The 18,138-nt window shown below is 35.3% G+C and overlaps 1 protein-coding gene across 2 annotated transcripts; it reads left to right on the top strand.

Moving 5' to 3' along the window:
* Positions 1-5,167: 5,167 nt before the first annotated feature.
* LOC142240775 (uncharacterized) lies at positions 5,168-17,136 on the top strand. 2 transcript variants are annotated; one of them, XM_075312500.1, is made up of 2 exons: positions 5,168-5,738; positions 15,904-17,136. In XM_075312500.1, exons 1-2 carry the CDS (start codon positions 5,728-5,730, stop codon positions 16,745-16,747), a joined length of 855 nt encoding a protein of 284 aa, XP_075168615.1. In that variant the 5' UTR covers positions 5,168-5,727; the 3' UTR covers positions 16,748-17,136. The 2 variants fall into 2 exon arrangements, with proteins under 2 accessions (XP_075168615.1, XP_075168622.1); XM_075312507.1 differs by lacking the exon at positions 5,168-5,738 and adding an exon at positions 7,411-7,888.
* Positions 17,137-18,138: the final 1,002 nt, after the last annotated feature.

Consider the following 18,138-nt stretch of genomic DNA (forward strand, 5'->3'; position numbering starts at 1 on the left):
ATATCACTGGGCAAAAAGTTGTCAAATTATTGCTAGACCCTGGACTACTCAAATTTAAAATCGTCATACATTTACAAAACTGAGTATAGGATTTTCGACACAAAAATGTTACATGTTCCCCGTCCAAAAGTATCATTTTGGTCATATTCCTTCTCTATGTGTACTTAACAAAATATCTCCAAAATCGTTCCAGCAATTTTGCAATTTTTGTGCAATAATTCTGTCAATTTCAATTTAATTTTTTGTCAATACACCAATAAATTTGTTACAGGGCATTGACAGACACCAACAAACCACATACAAATTTTTTCGTTCAAATTCAAAAATATTTGTTGAGTATTAAACGTAACGTTCAACGACAAATATTTTGTACTGTTGGATGCTCAACAAATTACTTACAAATTATGTTATTGAGAACACAAATTATTTGTTGCCTTCTGATTGTAACGATTGCTAACAACTTTTTTGTAATAATGGTTATTAAAAGTACAAATTAATTTGTTGCAGGAAAATTAACAAATTTTGTTATTGGTTTTCCAACAAAAGTTATTGGTTCTCAAATTTATTTTTATCTGTGCATAGATACTGCAATTGCATTCTCAAACCCTTTTACAAAAAATATACGCACAACGCAATTCTAATGTTCATATGTATGTTTGATTGTGCATATGCGCATGAACATATTCTGCGCTCCCGGATATGATGTTGTTGTTAATGCGTGCGCAGGTAAGTGACCGCAAGTGTTGACAACACGAGTGGGTGGCGACGCACAAGCTGCTGGCTATTCGCATTGCATTGAAGAGGGCAGGGGATGCATTCACTGCAAATGAAGATAGATTAGTCAAGTGGACAGCCAAGCAAAGTAAACAAAACTTGATAATTAAATTTTGTACGCATAAGACGATGATGAAGTTTTTGTTATTTGATGATTTTGTGGGTGAATTTGGGAGCTTTATAAGAAAGATGACATTAATGATTTCTGCATGCATTTTTCGTTGGGAAAACGAATATTGTCGCCAACATTCTCCCCCCTGGAGAACGAATGTTTTCAGATGAATAAATATTTTATACTAGTACGGCCTATCGGTGGAAGAATTTTAGTCGAGGTAACCCTCCTAACAAACTACATAGATATGTATGAACGTATATTTCAGCAGAACATGATTTGAAAAAGCTCGAAATTAGAAGTCATTGACCACATAGATACTGCAATTGCATTCTTAAACCTTTTTACAAATATACGCACAACGCAATTCTAATGTTCATATGTATGTTTGATTGTGCATATGCGCATGAATATACCTATTCATATTCTGCGCTCCCGGATATGATGTTGTTGTTCTGTAAAGCAATAATGCGTGCGCAGCTAAGTGACTGCAAGTGTTGACAATAGGAGTGGGTGGCGACGCACAAGCTGCTGGCTATTCGCATTGAATTGAAGAGGGCAGGGGATGCATTCACTGCAAATGAAGCTGCATAAGACGATGATGAAGTTTTTGTTATTTGATGATTTTGTGGGTGAATTTGGGAGCTTTATAAGAAAGATAACATTAATGATTTCTGCATGCATTTTTCGTTGGGAAAATGAATATTTTCGCCAACATGAAGGAAAAAAGTCATATAAAAATATACTCAATATATTTATTGACTTAAGAAGCCCCTTTTTAATTTTAATAACTTGAAACGAATTTTTTTCTTTTGCATGATTGTAAAAAAATACTATTTGGCTGCATACACATATAATAATAAGTTTGAGAACCAGTAACTTTTGTTGAAAAACCAATAACAAAATTTGTTAGCAACAAACTAATTTGTACTTTTAATAACCATTATTACAAAAAGTTGTTAGCAATCATTACCGTCAGAAGACAACAAATAATTTGTTGAGCATCCAACGAAAAAAATTGTATGTGGTTTTTTGAAGTCTATCAATGAACTGTAACAAATTTATTGGTCTATTGACAAAAAATTAAATTGTCCGAACAATTTTGGAGATATTTTCTTAAGTACACACATAGAAGGAATATGACCAAAATTTTATTTTTGGACGGGGAATTTTGTGTCGAAAATCCTATACTCAGTTTTGTAAAGGTATAATTTACACAGTGAACCCACCAGGAAGAAAACTTTATGCTAATTTTAGAAAATTTTGAATTTTTTTAGAAAATTTTAACTAAACAGACTTTACTAAACAGACATTACAATCGCTATCATGACACCGATATCACAAAAATAATTAAATATTTTTCGACAGATTCAAGAAAATGTATTAGACATAATTAAATTTTTTGCACTTGTTTAATAAAATTGTGCAATTTGAAAGAAAAAACTGGACTTAAAAAACGCAAGAATGCCTTTAGTGACATACGTAGTTCATGATGGACGCATTTTTGGTAAAATTTACAAATTTGAAGAAATAATGAACTATTTTGTGAGAAGTACGAATTTAGTAAATCTTTTTGCTTAATTTGTGTATAATTTTTTTCCGTTTTTTATTTCATTTAACTAACGTACGCAAAAAATTATTAGAGTAAAGGAAACTTTCTCGAAACATAATAATTCCATGAACTAAAATAAAGTTAAATTGACTTTAGTGAAATAGAGAGTTCACTATTTTTTGAGTGTACTTTATAAAACTTTATAATTTAATTTATAAATTGAGTGGTCCATTGTCTAGCAAGTATTTTTGCCCAGCGCTATATATTATAGTAAATTAGAATTATAAAAACTCTAATCCCGATATTAATACACGGAGAAAACAGTGAACCCTTTTCCGTTGCAAAATGAACTAAACTGTAGTAATATTGACCATGATTTAGCCCTTAAGATTTTTTTCAACTTGTCTAGTTTATAATTCCCTTAAATTTTAGTTCATCTATAACATTGTAGTTTAGTTCATTTTTACAACACCATAAGATTTATATACCCCTACCAAGTTAAAAAGTCAGTATTATTTTGGTTTACTTGCTTATTTTGTGGGAAACCCGATAATAAAAATTGGTTAACAGTCTCTTTAAAATGTCGACGACTAAACTATTTTTAAATCAATCATTCCACAGTACAGAGAAATTAAATAATTAAAGGAACAACAACAAACCGTTTTACTATTATGAAAATTTTCATACATTAAAATTTGTACCTGAAACAATTAGAGAAATAATGAAGTATTCTAAATAAAATCATAAAACTGTGTTGTTATCGATGTGAAGGATATAATAAAATAAATATTCTAGTACGCTAAGGGGAAATATAAAAATTTGTCCAAATATATTTGGGTTACTCTGAAATTAAATATTTATTTTATACATTAAATAAAATTATAATATAGGTTTTCAAAAAATCTAATGACAAAAATAATAATATCCATACCAAATATTCTTGACAACCCTAGACAGTCACATTCGTCAAAATGACGACACGTAATTTCATTTTCGATTTAAAATGCATTTTAGTCTACTGGGAAATGGTAAATTTAAGTTATACTAATTCGACCGTTTTATGAACTTTTGTTTTATACTACTGAAAACCAAATTGAATAAGAAAATAAATTCAAGTTTGGTTCACTTTTTCGCTCACGATGAAAATTATAGCGTCTTGAAATCAGCCGTAGTCAAAATGACGAAGGATGACGTTAATGTAAAAAAAATAAGGATGACTGTCCAGGGTTAAAAGAAAGTTAAAGAACCCTTACCAATTCACTATTAAATTACAGGCAAAGGAGGACTAAAAATTTGTCCAAATTTTTAAGGGGTTATTCTGAAATTAAATATTTGTTTTTACATTAAAAATATTGCATTGGTTTCCAAAAAAATTGATTAAAGAAATACTAAAATAAGGTATTAAAAACCTGTAATTTTGATGATAAAAAGGTCACAAAAACGTAAATATTCTAGTTGAAATAAAGCCAATTTTTAAAAGAAAACTTACCAATTCTTTATTTTTTAAATTTGTTCGAATCCATCTGTAGTTGCTCTGAAATTAAATATTGCTTTTACAACAAAGAAAACATTAAACTGCTTTCCAAAAAATTAATTAACAAATAATAATATACATACAAAATATTCTTTTTAAAAGAAAGTCATATTAAAAAAATACTTACAAATTTATGAATAAATTATACGCTGAGATATAACAAAAATTTTCCAAATTCATCTGGAATTGAATATTAATTTTTTACATTGAATAATAAAATTTCAATACTCTTTCAATTTCAACATATTTACCTAAATATTCTTAATAACTTTTCTCTAAACTACCGATAAAATATTAATAACTTTCATTTAAAAGGTTTAATAAACAAACACCAATATATGTCTGAAAATTCCAAAATATTCCATGCCTTTATATTCCCCTGTTGCATATTAAAAGATGCAACAGCCCACGCCAACGCCAACTATACAACTGAAGCATGCCAAACAAAACCAAGCAAAGCTAAAACATTCCTACAACAACAAAAACACATGTGCCTTTATTGAAAACAACACCTCATCCAGCCAAATAAACCATCCACGAATAACAAACACCCACACAAACAACTAAATGAACAAAAATAAAAACATCCCCTCGCTCATGTATACTCAACAAAACTCAAGTAACATAATCTTTACATTAATCACATTCCACTATGCCGGTAAAGATCTCTGTACTATACATTAGTTCATCGCATCTGCTGACAATTTACTCTAAGAATAATATTCGTAAAGGCACACCAGTTTATGAACGATGAAACGTTTAACTTAAAATTTGCAAAATTTTCATGAAATGAAATTACATGTGAACTAAAAATATTTGATTGGGTAATTTTTTACCAACAATTATTAACTATAGGAATTGTCAGTAAGAAATTGCTATCCACTTTCAAGTTCATTTTTCGTAAAAAAATGTCTTCTGATACAAAAAAATCTTATAGTAAATTGCACTTACTATTTAGAAAATACTTTACATTTCACAAGTAGTTTTATAGCATGACAAACGAATTTTTAACTACCAGTTAAGAAATTTTTTAAGGAAATTTCCATCGTATTTTGTAGGCCATGAACTAAACGATTGCTACTTAGAATTTGTAAAATTTCCTTTCGAGTAGTTAATTTTCGTTGAAGATACGAAAAATGAACTAAAATTCTGGAAAATTCTTGTAATAAATTATTGTAAAAATGTTGAAGCCACTTCAACAACAGATTGATTTTGTTTTATTGTTTACAATTGTTAAAAATGAATTTTTCGCTTGAATTGATTACTTGAATTATTATTGAATTAAAGTCTATTTTAGATATAAGATAAATAGTAGTAGTAAAAAGCGGCAACCCTAGATTTACGAAGAAAAAGCTTTCACTCAAATTACATCCTAGAGATATTTGTGTCCCTTTCTATTTATTAAATGAATTGCTGAATTTATAATTGAATTTATTAATATGTCTGACTGTTGTCCGCTGTATTTTATAACCTTACTTGTGCTGCGACATCGAGCTTGGTAAGCTGCAACCCTCCCAATAAACTCGTCTCACAAACTGTTTAAATCTTGCGTTTTTGTTCTTGTTTTTCTCTTTACTGACTTACATTTCCTGGAGCCTTTTAACTGAAATACAACTACAGTCCATTGCAGAAAAGCCTGCTAGGAAGTTGTACATGGTCCTTCTGAACCTCTAAAGAAACCAGGACGAAATACCTAAGGAACAATTTGGATCACGTCTATATTGCTTCACGGTTGACATTCTTTACCACGTAAAAATGAATACCAGGTATGTAAGATTTATGGTGTTGTGAACGGGTAGGGACAATTAGTTTGAGAATTGGTTGGCGAAGACACACGTACTTGAAACTTTGAGAATATTCTGGATAAAGTTTGGAGGAATCTTTAATTGTGCTTCTGTTGATGTGTACTGAAACTTGGTAACCTATTCTTATTGTTGTGTTGCAATCAGAAGTCAAAATTACTCTTGATTTCAAAAGCTTTTCACAAAAGCATTTTGCAATATAGTTTTCTTTTGAAAATGGTTGGTGCTTCACGGGTGCCACAATGATTTGTTTGGATCTCCTAGTGAAACAATCGAACTATTCTTACACAACATAAAACGGCTTTATACAGAAAGCGTAGCGTTACTTTTTCTAATGACATTGTGGCTTCACGAGCTGTAAACGGGAATTTGCGTTCAAAAATACGCACCGTAAAAATTACTGGAATATATTTATATATTTTGGATGGAACTGCATAAGAGCACAGCTCTTTTTTGGGAAATCAAAGAATAGTAGAGAAAGAAGTGTAATGGTTAATACATAACTGCTGACAAGAAAATTTGTGCGTACCGCAACATTATAAGAACCCTTGATTTGGGTACATTGCTCTCGGATACATTTTTGCTTAATGAGCAAATTTTAGTGGGAAACATTTGTTTCAGGAATTCATGAATATAATTTTTCTTTAACATATTTGCTTGTTTCCTTTGCTTGGGACTTGCAAAGAAGACATTTGCTGCACTCAACAGAGACATTTGATAACAACATTTCTCCCGCAACATTTGCACTCGCAACATTTGCACTCGCAACCAGCATTCACCCAAAGCTACCATCAATATTGCCCTTTTTTATCCACGACATTTGTTATTCGCATTCGTCCACGGTATAGATAAGAGTAAGGTCTCCTTCTCCACAATAGAAATTGGAACCAATCATTCGGCTTTAATATTCTCTAACATATTTCAAAGTCATTAGTACGAATAATTCACACATCGCCTATACAAAGGTACATACACACTCACAGCAGTTCGACAATCATACCCGAATTTGCACAGCATATTCGTTGAGTTTGGCATACCCTCCTTTTATCGACTGTTTTATGAAGAAGACTAACAAAAAAGTAATTAATAATAAATCCACGGTGATCTCGCCCTTCGTCTACACGAATTGGTTAACCACAGAATTTGTTGCAAGTTTTTTTCCTATTCGTTTATGCTGCTGTATACATTTTCTAAAAATATTTCTACGTTTTGTTGTTATCGAAAGAAGTAGAGATTTATCGTTTCGCGCATTGAAGTTAAGAGCAAAGGCTTGTTTTTATGCCTTGCTAGTTACATTGTGAGTATACAGCCTTTCTTTTAAGTCTCTTCAAAGCAAACATTCTGATGAAACATATATTCGTTGCTACAGGGCCAACATCGCCATTCTAAGGGGATAGCAGCGAACTTAATAGCCGGTGGCACAGTCTGTCTCTTAAGAAACGACATATATATTAGATAAGAGCGAATAAGGGGACTGCACATGGCGCAGTTCAAATAAATACTGTCACTGGTTTTCTTTGTGTCGTTGCCATATGATATTCGCAAATTTGGGATACATATGCAGGATATAGAATTGTCATTGTAAATATAAGAATTGGTTGTTTGGTGATCAAGCAATCCATATATATGTATCTAGTGTTCGGAAAGCTCACTTGGCAAAACTACACAGAAGTTTGGATTTTAAACACCATTCCCAAAATATTGTTAAATACGACAAATTTTACGTGACAATACGGCATCACCTATTTTGGTTTTGTAATTTGCAAAAGCACACACACATCATTTGCTAGTAAATAGATGCAACGCATAACAGAGAGAGAGAAAGAGAGTAAGTGATTGCGAAAGAAGCCGGGCTCCTCATTTTAATTGAAACGTTAGACAAAAGAAGAGTGACGAGAAGGTGGTGTTTGTAGTGTCGTTCATCAAAGCCTTTGGTTAGCAAGCAGTGGATGAATGATATTTGGGTTTGAATTGGAAATATAAATGTCCAAAGCATTTGCAATTGATTGAAGATTGGTGTCCAGTTCTCGGGCTAACGGCGCTGCGCACGGACAAGACGGTGGATGAAGTGAGGCGAGGTAGATGAGTGTAAATGCATGAAGTACATAGACTGGGTGAGTGCATGTACATTTGATGAGTAGTGTTGCCGTGTGATTGTTTCAAAACATAAAGAAAACGCCAATTTGGAAAAAGTGGCAAAATCGAATTTTTATTTTTTCTTGTTTGAGTTGATGAGTGCACAGCAAACATTGTATGTAGCAAACTGCAGAAGCATATTTATGAAAATTTTCGTAAGCTAATTGGATTTTAAGCCATTTTTTTGACACATTCAAGGAAAACATTTATAAGACCTTATACCAAAACCAACCAAGACTATTTACTTTTGGAAAATTTAGTAAAGGATTTGACTAATTCAAGGAGTTATGTGGTGTGGGCCGAATTGGGAACAAATCGTCAAAAAGTTGGTTTTGGCAAAATATATTTTGGTATAATTATTTTCACGATTACATTCTGAGGAAATTTGCTATGTACTAAGAAATGTATGAATATGAGATAAGCAATTATCAACGGTAATTTTTATTTTCTCAAGGAGCATATTTATGAATATTTATAACTTATAAATTGGGGAAATATTTTCCTGACGGAGAATTACAGTACCTAGACAAATATTGTTGTCGATTGCTCTGAACAAATATATTTACCAGAATACCGGTTTCTGGACATTTGTACATTGGAATAGTTGGGAGGAAATTTCATTTGGATGGGAGAGGAGATCTGATGTCAAAAGGAGACTTTTTGACAATTTATGTTTGCGATTTTTGTCGATTACGAGTTTGTATGTTGGGACTAGACATATTGAACTCTAAGGTGTAAACATTTGTAGTCTCGGGAGAAGGGTTTTTTGTTTCGATGATTGGTCCTAGTTGCCATTGAACAAGTGGTCAACAAATTCAAAGATTTGGGACAGAACCAGCAGTTTGGAAAGGAAAACCCCCCCGAGGCATTATTGGGAAATTTAGGCATATTTTTATTTACGTTACTCGTGACGGCGTTAGTGTTCCCTTGTGGGAAACTTTCTCGGGAACATTTATACATATATTTTTATTGGATTATTGAAGTTTCTCGGAAACTATATGCATATATTTTTATTTGATTATTGAAGTTTCTTGGAAACATTTATGTATATTTTTATTGGATACTGTTATTGGTGACCTATTGGACGGTTGCAAAAGAAGTCGGATCTGTCTGTGAATATTTGATGCAGTGTTGGTGTGCGACAAGAGGAACTTGTCAATTTCTTGATTGGCAAGAATAAAGTGTGTATCCTGCATGAAGAGAGATATTGACTTGATACGAAGGATTATTGAACTGACTTTTAAGACACCCAATTTACTCGATATTAGGTGCAGATTTCTTCAGAATAATGAAATTTTAATTGAATTGCTTAATAATTGTTTTCTTGGAATTTGGGACACGAATCGTTGAGAATTGCGGCCCTCCTTTAAAGTCGTATATTTTGAAAGTGAGGTGAATTTCCCTTAAGGTTAATTTTCCATGAGGGAGATAATTTTTGGAATTGACTGGTATATTGAATATTTGATAGAGGAAGGAGGAAGTTTATGGATAAGCTAGTACTTATTTTGGGCATTTTGAATCTTTGGTTTAGTTTTTTTTTCTTTGAATTAAGGAAGTACTCGGAAGTATATCCTTAACTGATTTATACGATTTTTTTGTTGATTTTCTATTGAATGGTAATGAAATTGATTTTATAGGATTTGGAGTGTGGTATCCCTAATTGGGAATATAAATTAGATAACCCTCTAGCAATAAACCTCCTATCAGAAACAAGTGAAATTTGCTTCTGGCAACCTGTCGTTACCTGTCACGCAGTATACACAAACATTCTTGTTGATTCGGTTGCGAGAAGCAATTCCTTGTTTAGCGGCTAATTCTTTTGTTTTGAGGTTTAAGGTGCACTTTTTTGCTTTATGATAACATTGCCTTGTGATTCTAAGAATTTATTATTGTCGGTTCGAATACTGGAATATGTAATCTTGTTGTTTCTAAATTTTGAGTTGGAGGATATATTTTACAATTGCTGTGTTAAGTACTTTTTCTGGGATTTCGCACTGTTTGGTGGGGATTTGAATATATTAATGGTTACTGACAAAATAAAAAGCATTGGACTCAGTACAAGATTTGTACATTTTCAATATCTTCTGAAAGTGTGTTGAAATTATAAGAAGTATTGTTAGTACCCGTCCCCCTGCTGTTACATTTATATTGGTGGTGCGCAGTCCACGACGCGAGGATTGAATGAATGGTTTTACGGACTTTTTTGAGTTTTTGCTTTCTCGTTTCGGGATTCGATTTTACTTGGCAATAAAATGGCCCCTCAGAAATTTATCTTCTTTTCTGACCAACTGGTCACCTACTGTGCCAACTTTGCTGCCATCGATATCTCGGAGTTTACAAGTCGATATGGAGGACTTGGAGCGTCGTTGGCGCACACTAACGCAGGTTTATGAAACTGCTATGACAGACGAGACAGTCGAATACTCTAAGGAGGAAAGAGAGTCTATTCATGCGAAATTCTCGGAATCATGCAAGTCTTATAAACAGTGCAAATCATCTATGCTAGAACTGATAGAGATTGAAAAAAGGAATATGGAGAGATCGGAACAACAATCAGCGCATCCAACATCTGGCGTCAGAGAACTTGAACAGTCGGGATTTTCTCTTAAAGTTCCACCGTGTGATACGGAGCTTTTTAATGGCGGTTATGATAAATGGCCTAGTTTTAGGGACATGTTCACCGCAATATACATAAACCATCCCAAACTGTCCCCAGCGCAGAAACTGTTCCATTTACGAGCGAAAACTCGCGGTGAGGCGAACCAGATCGTAAAGCAGTTCGCACTTACTGATAGCAACTTTTGTATAGCGTGGGACGCATTAAGGCAACGTTATGAAAATAAACGAATTCTAATAAATCATCAACTGCGGAGAATATTCGAGCTGGAGACGGTTAACTCTGAAAGGGGAAAAGGTTTAAGGAACTTGCAATACACCATAAACAATTGTCTTTCTGTTTTAAAAACATATAATATTTCTGTTGTATCTTGGGATCCGCTTCTGGTCTATTGGGTATCTTCAAAGTTACCCGATGAGACATTGACTGCATGGGAGAATTCGATCACGGACCACAAAGAAATACCAGCTTGGTCTCAGTTGGATGATTTCATTTCTAAAAGGCTGAACATGATCGAATCTATTTCTGATATGCGAAAACCTTCCAATCCCCCACAATCTGGTAACAAATCCCAAAATTTGTATACGAAGTCTGATGGAAATTTTCGCCCCTGCAAAGTTTGTAAACTGAATCATGCGTTACGATCCTGTGCTAAGTTTAAATCGTGGTCATTTGGTAAAAAGAACAAATTTGTGTCGTCGAATAAAATTTGTGAAAATTGTCTCTCGTATGGTCACTCAGTACCAAACTGCCAGAGCGAAAAGTTATGTCAACACTGCCAGGAAAAACATCACACTTAATGCATCCCAATTCTGGTGGGACAGAAAACGAGAGCCAAATACCCATAAACCAATATAATCCTACTAGTCAGAGGCCTCTTCAGCAGCAGGCAAGATCATTTCATATAAATGCGCAATCAGATGAACAAACATCGACTTCAGATGCCGCTTATGCCGCCGAATACAATGTGCAATCACACTTTGCTAGTTCAGGAGAAAGGACAATATTGCCTACCGCTGTGGTGGAGTTGGAACACATGGGGACTGCATTTCCCATTCGCGTATTCATAGATCAGGGCTCTCAGGAATCTTTTATATCTAGTAGGATTGTTAATGAGTTGACCATACCAACGAGGAAATCATTCACAAGGATTTCAGGGCTGGGAGGAACCATATTGGAAAACTCATCTAGGATGTGTCTTGTTACTCTAAGGTCTCGCAATTCTAACTTCAAATTACAAATGTCGGCTATCGTCATTTCTAATTTGAAACATTTGATGCCAGGGGTTCTTACGCGGATTTCGGATTGGTCAGATTTAGATCGTCTGGATTTGGCTGACCCTAAATTTTTCAGACCTGGACAAATTGACATGCTTTTGGGAAGTGATGTTTTACCCTCGATTATCAGAAACGGTGTTGAAAGGAATTTGTCTGGTAGTTTTTTGGCACAGGAAACGGAATTCGGGTGGGTGATTAGTGGACCACCAAGACCTAGATCAGTGACGACATTTGCTTCCTGGGTAACATCAGCTGATTCGTTAAATGATGATCTAAGGAAATTCTGGGAATTAGAGGAAGTTCCAACTGAAAAATCTACCTCTGATAGCGACGCTTGGTGCGAACAGTTTTATCGTGATACTACTTTTCGTATGGAAAATGGTAGATACGTGGTTCGGCTGCCGTTTCGTAATGATCTTCCGTCTGATGCGTCACTTGGATCTTCGAGACGTGCCGCTTTGGGGCAATTTATGAGGATGGAGAAAACACTGGAAAAATCGCCGGAATTGGCCGCAGAGTACACAAAAGTTCTCTCGGAATACTTGAAGCTGAACCATATGGAATCTGCTTCGCCGATGGAGATTTATTCTAATAATTGTTATAGTTCATATTACTTGCCACATCATGCGGTTCTAAGACCGGAAAGCGCGTCCACCAAACTCAGAGTAGTGTTTAATGCTTCAAAGAAAACGTCAACTGGTATTATTTTGAATGATATTCTACATACCGGCCCAGCTCTTCAAAACGACTTGATGAATGTAATTCTTCGCTGGCGATTTTAAAAATATGTTTTCAATGGAGATATTGAGAAAATGTATCGCCAAATTCATGTGCATGTTGATGATAGACCCTATCAAAAGATATTGTTTCGTAATTCTTCTAAAGGAGGAATTCAAGATTACTGTTTGAAGACTGTGACATTTGGGGTAAATTGTGCACCCTACTTGGCAATTAGAACATTACTGCAACTTGCTGTAGATGGAAAATGTTCCCACCCAACTGCTGCAGCAATTCTAGAAAAACTAGTTTATGTTGATATTCTTTCTGGGGGTCACACTGTAAAAGAAGCCCAATCATATATCCTAGAACTTATTGATTTGTTAAAAACAGCTGGATTTCCCCTGAAAAAATTAACAGCTAACCATCCACAAATTCTGGAACATTTGCCCCCGGAGGATCTCCTGAGTGAAGATTTTTTAAAATTTGAGGAAACTAGCGACACGAAGACGCTAGGCATTCGTTGGAATGCTATGACCGACCAATTTTTCTACAAAATTGCAAACTTTTCTGTTCCTAATGCTCCCATCACTAAGCGTAAAATTCTGTCTTTTGTGGCAAAACTTTTTGATCCAGCAGGTTGGCTAGCTCCAATCATAGTTCTAGCAAAAATTCTAATGCAACAACTCTGGATCGACGGTACTGAATGGGACGAAGAGGTTAAACCGCAATCCCTAGACAAGTGGAATATTTTTGTATCGAACTTTTCTGAAATTGAAACTGAATAATATATTAAGTATTTTAAATTAAGAGCTAAAGCTCAAGATGAGAAATTGAGTGGAAAAATGGGGAACTAAGGTTCCTCGAGATTATGCATTGGACGATGGAACTTAGGCTCCTGGGCTAATGGGTCATTTAATTTATTACCTTCCCACGACGAATACTTACATGGGATATACTGGTTTTGTAAGAAGAGAGACAGAGACAAGAGATTGCGTTTTTGAGATGTGTTATTTTATTGATGATGTTATCCCGTCGATGGCTGGATGAAGAAAGAGGCGGAAACTTAGACTACATTTGACAGATGAATTCAGAGTTTTTTTCAGAAAAGAAAGGAGAAAGCAGAGTTGCTACTTAAAATTATGACAGCTTAAAACTATAATCTATTACATGTTAACGACTGGTCTAAAAAAGGAAATTCATTTTAATTTATGTTTATACAAGAAATTCAATGTTAATTCAAAGTTCAAATTCAATATTTCCAAAACTACGCTAAACAGAAACCCTTAGAGTACCTCGTTGGATTCGATACTCACCAGAGACCAAATTGCAGATCCATGTACTGTGCATGTGTATACGTTCTAACTACTTCTCTTGATAATACAAGATCGTCTTTTCTACTAGCCTCGAAAAGCAAGGTAGCCCCTCTGAAAACTGTAAGCCTACCTAGACTGGAGCTATGTGGAGCTACACTATTATCAAAACTTTTGAAGACTGTTTGCCAAAATTTAGATTTGCCTGTGTCTGATATATATTTATGGTCTGATTCTACAATTACATTGGCCTGGCTAGAAAAACCTCCATATCACTGGAAAACTTTCGTCGCAAATAAAGTGTCAGAAATATTGGATAATACTGGGGGAAACGCGACTTGGCGACATGTTCCCACTTCTGAAAATCCAGCTGATATAGGAACTCGCGGTTGTACGGCCGCAGAACTGAACACTAATCATTTATGGTGGCATGGACCACAATGGCTACTGAAGTCCCCGGACCATTGGCCCGAACAAAGTTCATATAAAGAACCCACTCTGGAAAGGAAAGTCGTAGTTTTTCAAACTCAAGTACAACATGAAGAAATACTAGATAGATTTTCATCTTTCGATAGAGCGCTGCGAGTTTTGTGTTATATGTTTAGATTTGTTAGAAAGTGTCGACAGAAGTCTACGGCTGAAATGAAAAATCCATTTATAACTGCTGAGGAAATTCTCTCTGTAAAGTTTAAGCTGATACATCTGGCTCAAGTTTCTCACTTCCCTCAGGAATATAACGCTCTGATCTCTGGTCAACCAATACATTCGAAAAGTCGACTTCTTCCATTGAATCCTGTTCTTGATGAAAATAAGCTTCTTCGGGTAAATGGCCGATTGGCAAATTCTGACCTGATTTACAACGAGAAATTTCCAATTATTCTGCCGGAAAAGTCCAGATACTGCAAGCTGTTTATTGAATTCACACATAGAATTTTATTACATGCTGAACATCAAATCATGCTGCGCGCAATCAGGCAGGAGTTTTATATTGTTCGTTTGAGGAGCGCTATTCGTCATTGTGTTCGTAATTGTAGAACATGTGTCATTTACAAGCATCGCTCTCGAAATCAAATCATGGCTGCGCTACCCCCTGAAAGAAGCACATTTTCATTGCCCTTTACTAACACTGGTGTAGACTTTGCCGGGCCATTTGAGATAAAAACTTCAAGGCTTCGCAACGCAAGGCTGCAGAAAGGATATGCCGCAATCTTTGTTTGTCTGTCTACCAGAGCGGTTCATTTAGAAGTTTGTTCAGATCTGTCATCTGAGGCATTCCTTGCTACTTTTAGTCGATTTGTAGGACGACGGGGCTTTCCAAAAGCAGTTTTTTCAGATAATGGAACTAATTTTGTAGGTGCTAGTAGAACTTTGCGGCAGGAATATAGAAATTTTCTGAAAGCGGCTGAGAAATCGGTAGCAGAGAAATATGCCATTCATGAACTTTCATGGCACTTCATTCCTCCTCACGCCCCGCACATGGGTGGATTGTGGGAAGCGGCTGTTAAGAGCATGAAGAGTCACTTGAAAAAGATCGCATCTGGAACGAAATTCACATACGAAGAATTCTCTACCCTGTTAGTACGAATAGAGAGTGTACTGAACTCTCGTCCTCTGTCTCCCATTAGTGAGGATCCAACCGATCTGATCCCTTTGACTCCAGGCCACTTACTTAGAGGAGCGCCATTGCTCGCTATTCCTGAGGAATATTCTAGCGATCTGTCGCTATTAAATCGCTGGAAGAGATTAAAGAATCTCCAAATACTGTTTTCAAAACGCTGGAAAACTGAATATGTGACGGAATTGCAACGAAGGTATAAATGGAAAAGTTCACAACGGGATTTAAAGGAAAATAACTTTGTGATTATAAAAGAGGACAACCTACCACCCACCGAGTGGTGTCTAGGTAGAGTCATTAGGGTTTTTACTGGGAAAGATTCTAATGTCCGAGTTGCGGAAATCCGCACTCAAATCGGTAATATAATTCGCCCACTTGTCAAATTATGCATCCTTCCTACTGCTTAGTATATAGCGTAACCCGTTCACACACGCAATAAATCTTACTTTTTCAGCCAAACATCCAGTTCGCCCAAATGCCGTGTCTGTAAGGAAAGACACTTTTTGAAATACTGTTCCAAGTTCCTAGGCATGCCCGTATCAGAGAGACGAGTGATAATAAGGGAGAAGGGTTTTTGCTACAATTGCTTGTGCACAGGGCACACGCGTGAATTGTGTCCTTCTAGGAGCAGATGTCTTGTATGCCAAAACAATCATAACACATTGGTTCATGTCGACAGTAAACCTTCATCACGTCAGAACAACAGCAGTGGACTTCGTAAGCGGACCTCAGCTGATAATCGCCACAAAGATGGGCCTGTGAAACGGAGAGAGAGACCCTCCAGCCGATCTCGCTCTCACTTCAATGAGAGGTTGAGTCACCGCTCCCGAACTCACGTTTTCTTGCCAACTGCGTTAGCACGAGTGGTCACGTCTAATGGCCCTGCAAAGGCAAGAATGCTGCTTAGCTCTGGTCAAGCGGAAACTATCATTCTACAATCATTGGTTGACCGATTGCATCTTCGCACCACCAAGCGTGATAACCTCAACTACTGCATCGTCAACTTGGAATCCTACCACGATCCATTAGTGAAAATTCAAATTACGGGCGTAGTACAGCGTAGCTTCCATACCACATTGCCTATCACGACCAAGGAACCGAAATTGAAAAGCATTTACGATCATATCACCGATTTAGCAGACCCTAACTTTCTCCAGCCTACAAACATTGAGATCCTGGTTGCCAATGATCAGTTACCAAAAATTTTGCGTGCAGGATTGATCCAGACCTCGTCCAATATGCCCATTGCCCAAAGTACGGTTTTCGGGTGGGCTATCTCAGGAGCATGTCAGTACTAAAATTGCATTCCTGCAAGGCGGTCGGCATGTTGAAGCCACTTCAACAACAGATTGATTTTGTTTTATTGTTTACTATTGTTAAAAATGAATTTTACGCTTGAATTGATTACTTGAATTATTATTGAATTAAAGTCTATTTTAGATATAAGATAAATAGTAGTAGTAAAAAGCGGCAACCCTAGATTTACGAAGAGAAAGCTTTCACTCAAATTACATCCTAGAGATATTTGTGTCCCTTTCTATTTATTAAATGAATTGCTGAATTTATAATTGAATTTATTAATATGTCTGACTGTTGTCCGCTGTATTTTATAACCTTACTTGTGCTGCGACATCGAGCTTGGTAAGCTGCAACCCTCCCAATAAACTCGTCTCACAAACTGTTTAAATCTTGCGTTTTTGTTCTTGTTTTTCTCTTTACTGACTTACATTTCCTGGAGCCTTTTAACTGAAATACAACTACAGTCCATTACAGAAAAGCCTGCTAGGAAGTTGTACAAAAAATCTTCTTAAATTTGTGTTGTGTTGGCTTACAAACTGTATGGTCCTCGGTTCGATTCCCCGTCCAGGCGAAGGGTAAAATTTAAAAAATTTATAAAATTGAATAATTTCTTCAACATTATTTGAATTACAGAAAAAGGTGCCACGTGGAAGTGAAAATTATGTGGGGGAATGAGCACAATCTTCTTTGGGGAAAATTCTTCCAAGCATATAACATTTTTGGGCTCAACGTGCTTCCAAACATATAATATATTCACATAAAACAAACATGTTAATGTTTCGGCAGTATCCAATAATATATGTGCTTCCTGAAAAATATGTTTGGAACATATGTTACACCCAGAAAAAAGTGTCTTCGAAACTAAAGGAAAAAATGTTCATCAATTTAGTTTAGTCATTTTTTTCCACTCAGTTAATATTTTGTGTGAAATAATAAAATTTACTTGTTTCAGTAAAAAAATCCTAAACTGAAAGCAGTTAGGAATTGTTCATTAACTAGAATAGGGCATGGAATTTTACTAATACTGTTTTCTTCGCTGGGTATAATAATTTACTACTGAAAAAGAAAATTTTATTCACTGATAACAAAGCATTCATAAAAACAAACAAAAACCGAACTAAAACCAAGTTTCCTCTAATTTAGTAAAATTTCTTATAAAACGATAATACTGACTTCCTTTATTATAGAAAGCTTATCATACATACGAATAACACTTGGCATAGAAAAATATTTTAGTTAATTCGTACTAAGAAGTATTCAATCCTTTGAAAACTTAAGGAAACACACTTGTTAGAATATAGGAACATTTCCTACATTTCATTTATCTGCCTGTAATCGATACCTGTCTTCGATGTAATCGATATGTTTGCGCGTGGATTGTTTTTTTTAG

This window comes from Haematobia irritans, chromosome 1 (genome assembly GCF_050003625.1).
Source record: "Haematobia irritans isolate KBUSLIRL chromosome 1, ASM5000362v1, whole genome shotgun sequence".
Classification (NCBI taxonomy): Eukaryota; Metazoa; Arthropoda; class Insecta; order Diptera; family Muscidae; genus Haematobia; species Haematobia irritans.